The sequence below is a fragment of the Mastigoproctus giganteus genome, chromosome 1 (genome assembly GCF_048544385.1).
Source record: "Mastigoproctus giganteus isolate SK-2022 chromosome 1, ASM4854438v1, whole genome shotgun sequence".
In the NCBI taxonomy this organism is placed as follows: domain Eukaryota; kingdom Metazoa; phylum Arthropoda; class Arachnida; order Uropygi; family Thelyphonidae; genus Mastigoproctus; species Mastigoproctus giganteus.
The window spans coordinates 213,684,762-213,700,160 of NC_143575.1; the positions used below are offsets into that span (position 1 = coordinate 213,684,762).

The 15,399-nt window shown below is 36.0% G+C and overlaps 1 protein-coding gene across 1 annotated transcript in view; it reads left to right on the plus strand.

Annotated features, from left to right (window-relative positions):
* The window catches only part of LOC150091509 (14-3-3 protein epsilon-like), a 124,918-nt gene extending 109,806 nt beyond the window's left edge, over positions 1 to 15,112 (plus strand). The window contains exons 4-5 of the mRNA XM_090384277.1: positions 3,987 to 4,330; positions 14,599 to 15,112. Of these exons, the coding sequence (XP_090240403.1) occupies positions 3,987 to 4,330; positions 14,599 to 14,654 (400 nt within the window). The 3' untranslated portion in view covers positions 14,655 to 15,112. The remainder of the gene's footprint in view (positions 1 to 3,986; positions 4,331 to 14,598) is intronic.
* Positions 15,113 to 15,399: the final 287 nt, after the last annotated feature.

The window sequence follows — 15,399 nt, forward strand, 5'->3', positions numbered from 1 at the left end:
AAAATATCAAAGAAGGTGATGACATTAGCGAATAAAATTGAGTTATTTGACAAAATTTCTAATGGTGAAAGTGTCTCTTCAGTGGCAAAACATTATAAAATCAATGAGTCAACGGTACGATCAATCAAAAAATCGGAAGAAAAAATCCGCCGTAGTGTCTGTGAAAACGTACTAATTGCTTCAAAAATTTGCTCTGTAACTCGTGATGTTAAATAAAAAAAAAAAAAAAAAATGGAAAAAGCTTTAAATCTGTGGATAGAAGACTGAACTCAAAATAAAATTCCGCTCAGTTTACTCATCATTCGTGAAAGGGCAAAACTCCTTTATCAACATTTTAGCGAAACTGGTGATAGCACTGGCGGGATAAGTTTTTTAGCTAGCAAAGGTGCTGGTTTGAAAGATTTGTTTGAAATTTCTAATAAATATTACATTTAATATTAAATTGTTTCTTATTTTCATTTCAATACCTTATGCTTGCATTTCACTATGTACCGTCTATGTACATAGTCATATTATCAAGGTACATATAATACATACATAGATAAAATTATAGACTAGTTTATCTTATATATTTCATACTTTGGAACGGAACCCCTTTATTACCATGGGAGCCATAACTCAGTATTCGCGTTTTCGGTATTCGCGACATTTCTCAGGAACGTAACCCCCGCGAATAGTGGGGGTTTACTGTATTTTTTTGCTTCCAGTTTCTTTGACTGCATCATAGTGTGCAATAAAATTGGTCAGACAAATTTCTCCTTAACAGACTCATTTTGTGACTAAAGTATAACTGCAATCCTGTTTAGATGGTTCTGCACTACTTCTTTAACCAGTGACTCCATTGTTTTATATGGAACAGAATTTAAGCCATCAAGTCTGTAATTACTTCTATCTCCCTTTGTGAATTTGAGATACGTTTGCATCTCTGGTCCATGGGAACTTTCCCTGAATCCAAGGATGCTCTCATAATTATGGCTAAGGGTTTGCTTAATTCCTTTGCTGCTTAATATACAGTTGGACTTCCATATAACGAAATTGATAGTTAGCTTGAAAAAATTCGTTATAAAGAAATATGACCTTTTCAACAATGAAAAATACTGTAATTCAACAAGAAATAAGTGGGAATGAAAAAATTCTTAGAGGTAGCAAGATTATGTACTAGTTGAACCAGGTGCCTCCTATAGCAGTAGTTCCTAACATTTTTACGAATGCAATTCATTGAGACTTATTGACCCAAGTCGGTTCAAATCAGGGAAAATATTTTAGAAAAATTAGTGTAAAATGTGCCAAATGATATCTATTTTCATATTACAACATAATTGAAAAATGCACATCACTCTTCTTAAATTAATTGTATAGTATTTAAATGCTGTTGTAATTTATTTGGTTTTGGCAATTCATTGGAAAGAACTTCAATGAATATAATGCATAACAGCCTTATCACTCCTGCTATAATTATCAAAGTAAATCCTTACTATATGTATTTGCCAATGTACCTTCTTTCTGCTGAAATGATTTTTCAATTGAAGGTGAAATAAAATTTACAATACTCCTCTGTACTAATAACAAAAGATGCATAAATAAGAGTGTGTGAACTAAACATTAGAATGCTGTTTAACTAATGAAAAAACCTGTACACGTTACTATTGTGTGATGCCAATTGATTATGATTTAGATAACAAAAAAGCCAGACGTTATATGGAAGTCCAACTGTAAGAGCACAAGTTTGGTGCACACAGCATATATTAATTGCTGATTTATGCAGTGACTTAGATTTAATACTTTATTAACTGCAGCTTTGCAGTGCAGCCTGTGTTTGGGTTGGGAATCATTTCCTAGATCATTACCAATAGGTTTTGTCTCTGGACTATTTAGTAACTATGAGAACCATTTTATATCCATACCTTCAAAGTACTTCAGATCACTAAGCTTGTACTGTTCTTGTTTCTGTTTACTGTCTTTCTTTTTCTGTTTAGTAGTTTAAAATTTTATAATACTATGGGGTTGTAGAAGAATATTTCAATGCAGTTGTTGAAATCAAAATGTATACACTTTACTATGTTACATTTTAATCTTGGGGATCATTCTGCTCCCACTGAAGACATGCCAAGTACTTAGCACTTGGACCATGTTCAAATTAGAGAGAAAAACCTCTGTATTAAGTATTATCCACAGTTTTGCTTAAGTTGCTAATGTGTTTTTAAATTGTATATCCTTGTATAAACTTGTGCTAAATGTATAACAATATACCTGAACAGGTGAATTACTATACATTTAGAAGTCTGAGACACTGTTAACAGGTCTCAGACTTCTTAACAGGTCTTTGACAGTGTCAAAGCCTATAGCTTTGACATATATAGCTTTGACAGTGTCAAAGCCTATAGCTTTGACACTGTCAAAGCTATAGGCTTCTGATCAGCTGACAGGTGGTCTCTGTTAACCCAGTTTTAATGGTTAAAGGCTGTTAATGCATGCTAGTTAAAGTGCTTGGTTGTTCACTTTTACAGAATACATTATTTGCAGTTTGATGTATTCTTGCTCATAAGTCCAGCCAATGAGAACCCAATATCTTTAGAACAGCTGTCCTGTCAGTGTCAATTTTTAAATGTATGGTGGATTCACCTGCTGAAGTCATGCTGTGCAATTTAAAAAGACATTAGAAACTTTGTCAGAACCATTATCCATGGTTCTGACAAAGTTTATGCTTATGTTCGACTTATATGCTTAGATGTTTAACTTAGAGACATGGTATTTTTCTCTAAGTTGAACGTAAATCTCTTAATTGATTTCAACATATTACAACTGCATTGAAATATCTCCTTGTAAGCCTATAGCATTGTACTACCTCCTTTCTGTCCTTTCACAGAAAGGGCAGCGTTTAAAATTTAAGTGTACAGCAGGGCCCTGTTTTATAGCATTCCGCTAGTATGGTGGTTTTCAATTATATCCATGTTCGTTATGTTTGGCACTTGTTCTGTGTTTTCAGCATGACTTGCTCAGAAGCTGAGTACGAGAAGGGTGTCGGGCGCCTTTTTGTCAGCAGTTCAGTCTGTTTACAGTATATGATAGTATTTATTATAGCCAGGTGGGAAGGAGCAGCAGTGCGTAACACACGCTTCTTGATTAGACCGGGGTTCGAGCCAGTCACCACCAAATACGGAGGATGCGGAAAGATCAGGGAATGACCACCGCATATCCCGGAGCAATATGGCCTTAGTTGCTAATGCTCCTAAAAAAAAAAAACCAAATAATAATCAAGCCTGTGACCACCAAATATGGAGGATGCGGAAAGGTCAGGGAATGACCACCGCATATCCCTGGAGCAATATGGCCTTAGTTGCTAATGCTCCTAAAAACCAAACAACAACAACGTATGGATTCACAAGTGAAAAAAATGGCAATGTTCCACTTTTTTTGGTGATTTTTCGCTTTACAGCAGGGGTCTGGAACCTAACCTGCTATATGTGTGGCGTGGGGCCTTACTGTGCAGCAAATTCACTCTAGGTGATTGTATACAATTTATAAAGAAATTAACAACTTCAGAAGAACTGTGGATAATGGTATTTGTCTCCAGGTTGAACATAAGCACTAGTGCTGAGAACTGGGCCTTGGTCTTTAATGGGAACAAAATGGTAATGATCCCTGTGCTTGAAATTGAATGCAGAAAAAGCATACAAATGTTATTTAATTTTGATATTTACTCTGAAATCACCTTGTTATTTGTTGATGACAATTGCAAAGCTGTTTGTTCTTTATTTCAAATTAATTTTATGTTCACATTTTTATTGAATTTATTTCAATATCTCTTCATGCAAAATATGTAATGATTCTTTTTTTTTAAAGTTAATTTTAACTCAGAATTAGTAGATTTTGTTTGGTAGCCTGAAAAACATGCTTTCAGGCTACTGCTGAACAAAGCTTTTGACTAAGCTTTAATATAGTACTATAACGAAGTTGGCAAGTTTTTATTCTCCGTGTCTTTGCAGGAAGGGAGATTATCATCGTTATCTTGCAGAATTTGCAACATCCAATGATAGGAAAGAAGCTGCTGACAATAGTCTTGAAGCATATAAGACTGCAAGTGGCATTGCGATGTCTGACCTCCCCCCTACCCATCCTATTAGGCTGGGACTTGCCCTTAATTTTTCAGTGTTCTATTATGAAATCTTGAATTGTCCCGAGCGTGCATGCCGTTTGGCAAAGGCTGCATTTGATGATGCTATTGCTGAGCTTGATACCTTAAGTGAAGAAAGCTACAAAGACTCTACTCTTATAATGCAGTTATTGAGAGACAACTTGACATTGTGGACTTCAGATATGCAACATGATGGTGAGTAAAGCCTTCATATTTTTCAGTATTTGGAGTTGAAAGCAGAAAGAAAAAAAAATATTAAATTTAATTTGTGTTAAAGGTAGCAGAAACCTAAGGTATATTACATTTATGAGTAGTCTTTTTGTTATAAGTCTTTTTTTTTTTAAATGGAATTTGTAATATTAATAGAAACATAAGGTTATTTAAAAAGAAACATGATTACTTTGAGGTTGAATATCTTGATAGCAGCTGGCTATGAAATACTGAAATTTCTTGTTGGGTTTTGATATTGGTTTTTCATTATCAGCAATATTGCTGCTATCCTATATTGTTATGATTCATGAACATTGCAGTAAAAGGTAAAAAAAATGTAAACTGCAGCCATTATCAACCCACTGCAGGATGGAAGCCTCCTCAACAATTCATGCTAAGGGAAATTGACCATAATCTGCCAGCGTGGAACTGCAATGTCTGCAGTTCCAGTGCACATTGGCAGATTGACCATATTTAGCAGTCAGGGGCTTGAACTCCTGTCTACTCAAAGAGCGGGTGCTACTGCACTGTCACTCCTGACCGCTCGGCTATGGAGGCCCTGAATATGACAGTATCAACATTTATATTACTTTGTGTTTAACTTTTTTAACTAGCATCATTGATCTATGAGATTGTATGGGGCTTGTCATGGTACATATGAGCTTTTATATAGCCCCAAAAAACAGAACTCTGCTGGGGTTTAATCAGGATGCAGGCTCCATTCTGTTGGCAAATGAATGCCTTTAAAATGCTGATGAGTTCATAATGTGCTGGGTTCCATCTTACATAAAGACTGGTATGCAGTTTTCCCCTTGCATAGTGTTGACATGTTATGAACAATCTATATAGTACTGTGAAACTACTGAATGAAACCAAAGTCACCATTCAATGACTTTGGTTTCATTCACTATTTCCCAGTGACTTCATTTGTTTTTGTGAGCTACTCTCAAGCAATGTAATTGTATTAATACCAAAATCGCTGAAGTAGATCTTGTTTGCTACAGGATGTTAGTTGATGGGCCAGTGACAGCCATGCAGTATCTTTGGTTTCATTCACTAGTTCCCAATGACTTCATTTGTGTTTTTGTGGGTTACTCTCAAGCAGTGTAATTGTATTAATACCAAAATCACTGAAGTAGTCCTTGTCTGCTACAGGATGTTGGTTGATGGGCCAGTGACAGCCTTCAGCATGACAGGAAACCAGTAGCAAAAAATGAGTGCATACTTCCTTATCTATTAGCTTGGATATATGGGAACCTGTAATGTACTATTTTTATAGTTGCAATAGCATTTGTAGTCACTTCTCCATTTACAAAGTGACAGCTTTTGTCAATTCTGGTCTGTTACTTAAGGATGTCAATTCCTTTTTCAGTCAAAAAAACTTCAACTTTTCACGAGATCATTTGCAGGTTAAATATTAATCTGATTGAACAAATAAGTGCATTGCATCGTGTTAGTTCATAGTAAATTACCAAAGTAGGTGAAATGACAATTGTTTTTATTGTATCTTATATTGTGAATGCCTTTAATACTTATTCAAGGTAGTACAATAACAGGGCAACACATTGCCATTTCACCTACTTTGGTGATATACTACGAACTAACATGATGCAATGCACTAACTTGTTTGAATTTTCCATAGTCTTTTAGCCCTAAAACCTTCTTAGTCTATATTGATCTGACCTGTTAAAATAAAGTTTTATAGTCTCAGGTCTTGGAGCATGCTGCTTTATGAAGGTAAGTTATCAATGGTTATACCCTACTCACATGATTTGATTCAACAAATGGGTGAAGGGAGGGGGAAGCCAGGTATTCTGAAAGCAGTTGACCCACCTTTCCTTAGGTCAGACATTGGTAGGAGGCCTGGATCTGAAGAAAGCTTCCAAGGCTAACTGCTGACTGTGCCTCTGTGCATGAAATATGGCAATATGCAACAACAGGTAGCAAAAACCTGAAACACTATTCTTAATTCGTTATTCTAGTACAGTGCATACAAAGTACCCAAGTTTCTTTATAATAACCTTGTAGATAGATACTAAATATGCTTTTTATTATATTAAAGTTACAGGTATAAAATTAAACTCCTCCCAAATAGTCTGCAGCAGTGTTTTTCAAACAAAATCTTGTAAAGTTTTTCGAACCAACTTTTTTTTTTTTTCCCCCTTCTCTTCCGAAGGAATCAAAAAATCTTTAAAAACAATAATATTCAAAATTTAAAAAAAAGTTTACAGGAAATTTGCAAATTCTAGAGTTCCACTAGAGCACAGGTTAAATTGCCTAAGAAATCATGAACAGGAATTTTGACATGGCCTGGGCAGTTGTGAAACTTTTTTTTTTTTTTTCCTCAAACCAGATGGGTGCATGCAAGTCTGGTGTTTTTTTATTATTAAACACCAGACCTGCATGCAAGTCTGGTGTTTAATATTATTGTACTCCAACACAGGAAGGCCCAGTTTCAAAAAATTGATAATTTCAAAAATATTAGAGATAGTGTTCTTATGTAAGGTCAGAGACCTTATTGCTAAATGTTAAAACATTTAGCAGTCAGATACCTTACTTCCTAGTTTTGAGGCGATGTTGAGAAGGTTAAAAGTGTTGGGCTCTATTGTTTTTGGCGCCGTGGGCAGGAGCGGCAGTGTGTAGCACATGCTTCTTGATTAGACCGGGGTTCGAGCCAGTGACCACCAAATACGGAGGATGCAGAAAGGTCAGGAAATGACCACTGCATATCCTCGGAGCAATATGGCCTTAGTTGCTAATGCTCCTAAAAACCAAATTACAGCAACTCTATTGTTTTGTTTCCTTTTGTGTCATTTCCTTTGTGTATTTTTGCCTTGTAAGGCAGCTTTGATTAAATTTTTAAACATTGTTTTTTCATGGCTCAACTTCACAAAGGTAAGCTGAATACCTCAAATCACAAATGCATGTGTAAAGGTTCAAATTAACATGTGTTTTATGCTTTTAGCCTGCCTGCCTGCACTTGCTAACGTGGGTGGGTGGGGGGGGAGAGAGAGAGAGAGAGAGAGAGAGAGAGAGAGAGAGAGAGAGAGAGAGAGAGAGAGAGAGAGAGAGAGAGAGAGAGAGGGGGGGAGAGAGAGAGAGAGAGAGAGAGAGATGGCAATTGCACAAAACAGAAGGAACTTGAAAGTTGCTGGAGAGTCCTTCATTCTGCAGTGGATTGAAAATAGCTAATGATGAGGTGAGGTGTAAGAATATTTATGGATGTTGAGGCATTTGTTTCTTTTGGGGTGAGAACTGTTATATTGGAAGGGGATATGCAACAAATTTTATTGTGGGACATTAGAGGTGTGGTTAGGAAGTTCCAGCAATAGCAATGGCCACAGTAAGGCACTGCTCTCATGACCAGTAAAAGCATATGTTATGTTCCTTCAGCTATCTTTACAGCAGCCATCAGTTTTAATATTATTGTGTATTGATGTAAATTAGTTTTTTTTTTTTTTTTCCCCTGAAAAATTTGCGGAGCAATATGCAAGCCTAAAATTTCTGGTTAAATGAAACTCACAAGTTAAGAATTCTTACACGAAGTTAATGTGTTGAAGGAACAAGTTTGAGTGGCAAATGATTTTCTGAAAGAAGAGAAAGCATTTGTGACAGTTACTTGATCTGTCTAATGATGGTAACAGCTGATAATATTGAAAAGTGTGATAACATGTTTGTATACCATTTGAAATTGATTGAACAGGTGAAGGTAGATAAAGAATGTTGAAACAGATACATGTAGATTGTTTCTTTCAGCTGGGGCATGCAAAACAGAAGAAGTGATTTAACCACGGGTGACACTCGTGTAAAACGTCTACCTTTTTCTGAAGAAGGCAACTACTTTGCCGTATCCTTGTGGAGGTGAAAACTAACACTCTTCAGTAGACTATTTATTCCTAGAAAATGTGATCCGTGCAATATCGTATTGAAAACAATTTCCACCATGCAGTGCTCCTACAACATTTTCTTGAACGATCCTTGTTGTTTGGTTTTTAGGAGCATTAGCAACTAAGGCCATATTGCTCCGCCATATGCAGTGGTCATTCCCCAACCTTTCTGCATCCTTCCTATTTGGTGGTGACAGGCTCAAACCCTGGTCTAATCAAGAAGCGTGTGCTACGCACTGCTGCTCTTTCCTACCTGGCTACGGAGGCCCCAACGATCCTTGCTGCACAAGTTGAAGTTTTGGCTACATACTGAAATTCCAAGGAGTGACCAGTTCCTACAACATGATATCCTCAGGTGAGCTGCTTCACTTGGTGATCTTTAGCATACTGCAAAGTGGTTCTTTGTGCTGTGGCCTACAGCTGCGTAATGCAGTTCCTTGCATTGCCGGCACAACTTTGGCAGTGGATAGACACTCCTAACTAGGCCAGTTCATCCCTAGTTAGCCCACATTTCATCACTGAGTGGTCTTTCAAGTGGGCTTTCCAAGTTGGTGTACTTCATGAGGCCATTGGAAATTTCAACATCCAACTAAGCATATTTCAACGATTATGCAGATCTGTGTTCATTTTCTGACTGCAAATATACTAATGAGAATACTTTCAGTGTGGAATTCAGTGTTCCATATTGTTTCATTTAAAGACTTCCCATCTGATCAGGTCATCAGCATCATCTCGGGTCACCACAAGGCTCAGTTAATGAAAAGGACAGCATTTTAGTAACCCCCTAAGTTTTGTATATTCTGTGATGAAGACAGTTCTAAATTTATTTAGAATATTTATTTAGGATGAAACTTGTCACTAGAAACAATTTGTGAAAACTAGATACTGTTATGACCATCACAGCTTGGAACTCTACAGGTAACCTTCAAATTGAAAGTGAAATAAATAAAATCCATGTAAACAATTTGTGGAGAAGCTAGAATGAATCATGAGTATTGGAAAAGCCTGTAGATGGTAGCTGAAACAAGATTGTAGTTAATGTAAACTTAAAAGCGAATGGCACTATTAATGTACAGGAACTCCCCGACTTATGTAAGGGTTGTGTTCCGTGGAACGCTACGTAAGTCAGAAATTCTCCCATGCTTGTGCAGCACTCGCAACTGTGCTCATTGAATTGATTTAATAAGAAAACGAAATGTTCGACGAACATGTAAATAGAATTATTTATTGTATTTATTCAATTTTTCTCATGCGCAGGAAAAATTACAAAGCGTGCAATTTAAAAAAAAAAATTCACAATTAAAACTTTACAAAAAAAGAGAGGAGACAGGCATAACGTCAGTAAGTTTTATCTCTCGAGCATCGTTGCCAGAATCGACGTCTTCAGCTGTAAGTACGCTGCTGTGGAGATTTAGAAGGGGTCGGCCGCTCAACCTTACAAAAGAACATATTAATGGATGACTGGACTGTGGCTTTTTCTTTTCATCTTAGATTTCTTTGTAGCAAGCAAGCATATCATTCACCCCTCTTAACTTTTCAGAATCGTTCACTGTCAGGATCCATCTTCTCAAACCTTGCCATTGCCATCTCTTTGGTGATGAAGCATCTCGGCTCCTCATTTGGTTCATCTTGAGCTTCGTCAGCATTTTCTTCTTTCACTATCACTGCCTGCAAGGCAATTCATTCTCTTCTTCCTCTATTAACTCCTCCACATCTTTGGCACCAACCTCCAACTGAAGTAGCTCTGCAACATTTACAATCTTATCTGTAAATTCTTCATATGATTTGTCTTTTTCAAATCCTTCAAAGCCTTTTATGTGCCGTGGGCATATTTTCTTCCAAGTGCCATTTAAACAACTTTAGTAATTTCTGCCCAGGCCTCATTAATGTTTTAAGATGGCAGGGTAAATATTGTAAGATTTCCAAAAGTCTCAATGTAAAATTTTTCTCATAATTAATGCAGACAATGCCTGAGCAGATGTGTCTAAATAGTATGCTTTTAAATTCGAAATAACATCCTGATCTATAGGTTTGATGAGTGAAGTCATGTTTGGCGGAAGAAATATGACTCTCACGTTTGAATTGAAATCATTTAGATACATAGGATGTCCAGGAGCATTATCTAATAGAAGCAAAATCCTGAAAGCAACGTCGATGTCTTTACAATATTTTTCAACCTTGGGAATGAAGCAGCATTTAAACCAATCCTCAGAGATATTGTTATCCACGCTCTCTGGTTCGATCGGAAATGCATGGGTAGGGTGGCTTTATTGATTCCCTTAAATGCATGAGGATTTCCAGAATGGTACACAAGCAGTGGTTTTAATCTGTAATCTCCTGCTGCATTAGCCTCAAGCAAGAGTGTGGCCCTATCTTTTGATGCCTTGAAACTTGGCAACGTATGTTCGATCCAGCATTTTTTTCCAATACAGAGCAGTCTTGTTAACGTTAAAAATTTGCTGTGTTGAATTATTGATGAAGTTGCCTTCATCAATAATTTTTTCTAACACATCACAATTTCTCTGCAGCTGCAGAATTGGCACCGGGGACTTCACCACATACTTTAACGTGGAAACCAGTGCATTGCTTGAACCTATTAAACTAACAGTTGCTTGCCACGAACTTGGTTCGAGGTTCACTATGCTTATCCTTAATATCTTTATAAATACTTGTTGCTTTTGCTTGAATGGTCATTAGACTTGGGCACTCACTTCTGAATCTGATTTTCCATCCATATTATTAACAGCTGTTCTTTTTTCAATATAGCACCTGAACACTGTTTTGTGATCACTGTTGATCTTAAGTGATCAACAGTGCACTTTTGACAGTGTGCATATAGTGCACTGTCAAAGGATCAATTTGCTGCTTCATTGTTGAAGCAGCAAGACCTAATTCCCTTGCAATAGATGACAAAGTTTGTCCTTCGTACTTCATCTTCATTTCTAAATCAGTTTTGTTTCATGTCCTGGCACTACCACCACTTGCACTTTTTGTTGGTCAATTACCCTTCATCATTGTAATACGTAAATAGGAATAAAGAAAAGTTTCTGAAAATTTGTTTTTTATATGATTGAAAATTTCAGAGAAGGGGAACACAATTCACCATAACACCATAAAAACCCACACAATTGCAGTTATCAGTATTATCGCAAATGCAATAAGATAGTTTACTATCCGTTTATATATGATGTGCTAACAACAGAAAAGCCCAATAAATCAGAAAGTGCAAATTGTTTTTATTTTATTGGTAGTGACTTCCAGAAACGTGCTTTAGAAAAATATCACGAAGGCATTCAAAATTGATTCTTATAATGGGAAGATAAGATAACAATGAAAGTGTAGTGCATTTTCCGTTATAAATATGACCTTTTAGAGAGATAAATAACTTAGTAATATAGCAAAATTTTCAACTTCCAAGGACTTGGAATGAATTAAAAAAAAAAAACCCAATGTTATTTGGGTGCACACTGATATTTTCATGATTCCTCCATTTTTTTTTCCCTACAGAATGCAAAATACATTTCCCACGGTTTTTAAGTTTTCACTGGCCAACAAAAACTTGCATAAAGTCGAATTTCTGTAAGTTGAGTATTACATAAGTCAGGAAGTTCCTGTATTGAGTGAATGATATTATTCAGGGGTTTTGAATTCTTGAATTATGAAAAACACTATTGCAGGTGAAATTAATAAAATAATTATTTTGTTAATGTCAGAAATATCTTTCTGAACCCACTTTGGAATTCTGTTTTCAGGTCTGCAAAATAGAGAAAAACAGGTAATTTAAAATTATATACAGTCGGGTCTCCATATTCGTGGATTTGTTTGCCTTGAAACTTATCAAACTAGAAATTTGATAAGTTTCTGCTGCTTGCTGCATTCATCCTGAGTGATGGTGGGGCACGCATGAGTTCGGTCTTGCAGTGAGCATCATCCAAGTAGGACAGCTTGTGACCTTTGTGTGTTGTGTCTGCATTAGACTACTTGTGCTTAAAATATTACTGTGAATACCCATAGGTTCTAAATGAAGTGCATCTAGTGATGGACAAAAGCCTAAAAGGACCAGGAAAGTGACTTTGAATGAGAAAGTATGGATTCTAGATAAATGTTGAGAAGGGCTCATATACATGGCAATAGACTGCATGTTTGGTATCAAACATGCAGTTACCATGTGGTACATAAAGAAACAGATCACAGAGGCAGTACAAACTGGTGGAATTCTTCTAAATATGCAGCTTGTGTATGTGATAAAGTAATGCTAAAAATGGAGAATGCAATGTTCATTTGGATTGAAGACCAGCACAAGAAAAACGTTCATGTGAACGTTGGTATGATTTCTGCTAAGGCCCTTGTTCTTTACGACAGATTTAAGCAACAAACCCCCTGTATGAGCAGTACGAGCAGCAATGAAAGTAGTAGAAACTACTTTCATTGCCAGCAAAGGCTGGTTCCAGAAATTAGAGGCATTATTCACTCCGTAATATAAAGATTACAGGCAAGTCTGCTTCAGCTGATCACGAGGCTGCTTGAGTTGCCCTGTGCAACTCAAGATCCTCATCGAAGAGAAGGGATATAAACCTGAACAGGTTTTCAATGCCAATGAGACGGCATTATTCTGGAAGAAGATGCCTCAGTGCACCTACATAGCTGTCGAAGGCCCCAGGATTCAAGACTGTACAAGATCGGGTTATGCTGCTAGTTTGCAGCAGGTCATATGACAAAGCCCGGCCTAATTTTCCATGTGCAGAACCCAAGAGCTCTTAGAGGACAAGGTTTCGAGGACTTAAAGGAGGTCATCAATGATTTAATTGATGGACAGGTAACAACACTAACGGATGATGAACTTGAGCTTGTTTGTTCCAACTCTGAGAACGAGGTTGAGGAAGAACGAGGAACCTTGTCAAGAGAAGTTAGACTTTAAAAAAAAAAAAAAAAACCTAGTGTGGGCAGTGTATGATGCCAAATGCCTTGCAGACTTGTACAAATATGATGACAACATGATTTGTGTAATGAAGTTCAAGGAAAGCCTCTACAATATTTTAACACCATACAGTCATGTTCACAAGTTCAAACTAAAGAAGCAGCTTTCCATCACAATGTTCCTGAAAAGGACAACTGTGTCGCTGCGTAAAACTCCTCATACCCCCGAACTGGAAGTCTCTACTTCTCTAGCTTTTGAGACCCTTACTACTGATGAGTACTGAATCCTGTGGTGAATACCCTGGTGCATGCCTTGTTCTTAACTATGTAATAAACTTTTAATACAGTATTTTGGAAACATGGGTCTAAACTGTTATTCATTATTGTAAAACACAAAACCTTTTAAATACATTTAAACAATTTTTCTGTTAATTGTAAATAGTTACATAAGTGTTCAGGCATATGTAGAAAACATCTGAGGCTATTTGGGTGAGAGTACAGATTTTGAGGAATTTAACGTTTTCACCTGAAGTGTTGACACTTAACCTCTGCAAATATGGAGACCTGACTGTAATGCTTAAATAATTTTTGAAAGAAATCTGTATGCAGATGTATACAGCCCTTTTAAATATTAAGCAGCTGCTAAAACTGCCTGTGCTATTCATTTTTTATTTTGGCACTAAATTTATTAATAAATCTTGCACGTTACTTTAACACTTCAGTATACACAAAACAGCTAATAAAAGTATTCTCTCTCTCTCTCTCTCTCTCTCTCTCTCTCTCTCTCTCTCTCTCTCTCTCTCTCTCTCTCTCTCAAGCAAAACTAAGCCAGGCAAGAATAAACTAATTTAGCTGATAATAGATTACCGATACCTAATTTAGCATAAATTATCCTATATTATACATTCTTATATTTAAGATGGTCTATGCTGCAACTTCATTATACTGTTAAATTGTTCAAGTTTATTTCTCTCTCATTCTATCAATATGTTTGCACTTGCACTTCTTTCTTCACTTATTAACATATCTAGTAGCCACTTTGTAAAACTTGTTAGCAGTATGCTCTGAGTTACATACAACATACTTTTGTGTGCCAATCTCTTTGAATGTGAAAGCTTTGACTGGCTGAAATTATTTAGATGAGTATGTATTTTAACTTAATATTACAGATATTAAGCTTAAACAAAGGCAAGTATCGCAAATTATTTCTGTACAACTTTTTGAATTTGTGCAATATTTTAAAGTTGAGACTTTTAAGGCTAGAATTAATTCACCAATTCCTAGTTGCATATAGATAAATATTGTGTATCATAGCCTAAATTCAGGAATTTATACTTTTATATTTATAAATACAGACATTCTTTAACATTTTTCAATAAAAGGTAATGGTGTAACACAAATTATGCTTAAATATGACACCGAGGTGATTAAGCTTTATATATATTTCAGGAGAACATGATCAGAAAGAGCCTGTTCAAGATGCTGAAGATCAAGATGTTTCCTAAATTGCCAAATCTTTCTAATTTAAGATCACTCTGAGTTTCTTCACATTTGAAACAGTTTGCTGCCACCTAGATGTATTTTCTCAGTTGAGGAGGCTCCTTGAGTGTTATGTATGTGTATACATGTATAAGCACATAAATTTTCAAGCCTTTTATTATGTGATGCTGTCTCTTGTACTGCTAGCAGTGTAAATTGCAGGGGGCTGCTTTTTCCCCCCTAATTCTTCCTTGTTAGCCTCTATCTGCACAAAAAGTTACTTGTGTGATCCAGCTGTCATTCTGTATTTCTCTCTGCAGAAATGTGCCCCTTGCCTTGTGTCAGTGAAGTGCCTAAAGCTTAATATTTTACTCTGTATTATTGTTAAATTTTTCATTCATTATTAAAAATTGCTGAGTCACCATTTTCATTCTCTGTAGGGCATAATACATGGAACAGCATAATACTCAAATATTTTTTTTTTTTTTTTTTAACCTTACTTTTTATTGGTAAATATTCCATTTTCAGCAGCAAAAAAGTAACTATTTTAATTCTCAGTGGAGTCTTTTTCATATGCTTGGAATATTTTAAACATTTTAATAAAAATTGAATAAAAATATATTTAAATTGCAAAAATGCTTGGCATTTTATGCATGTTTGACATTTTTTATTTAACATTTTTCTACTTGATATTTTGTTAATGAAGTTAATATTAAGGTTTATTTATTATTCAAAAACCCTTATTTTTATGAAAGGGCTTTTGAGTAATTA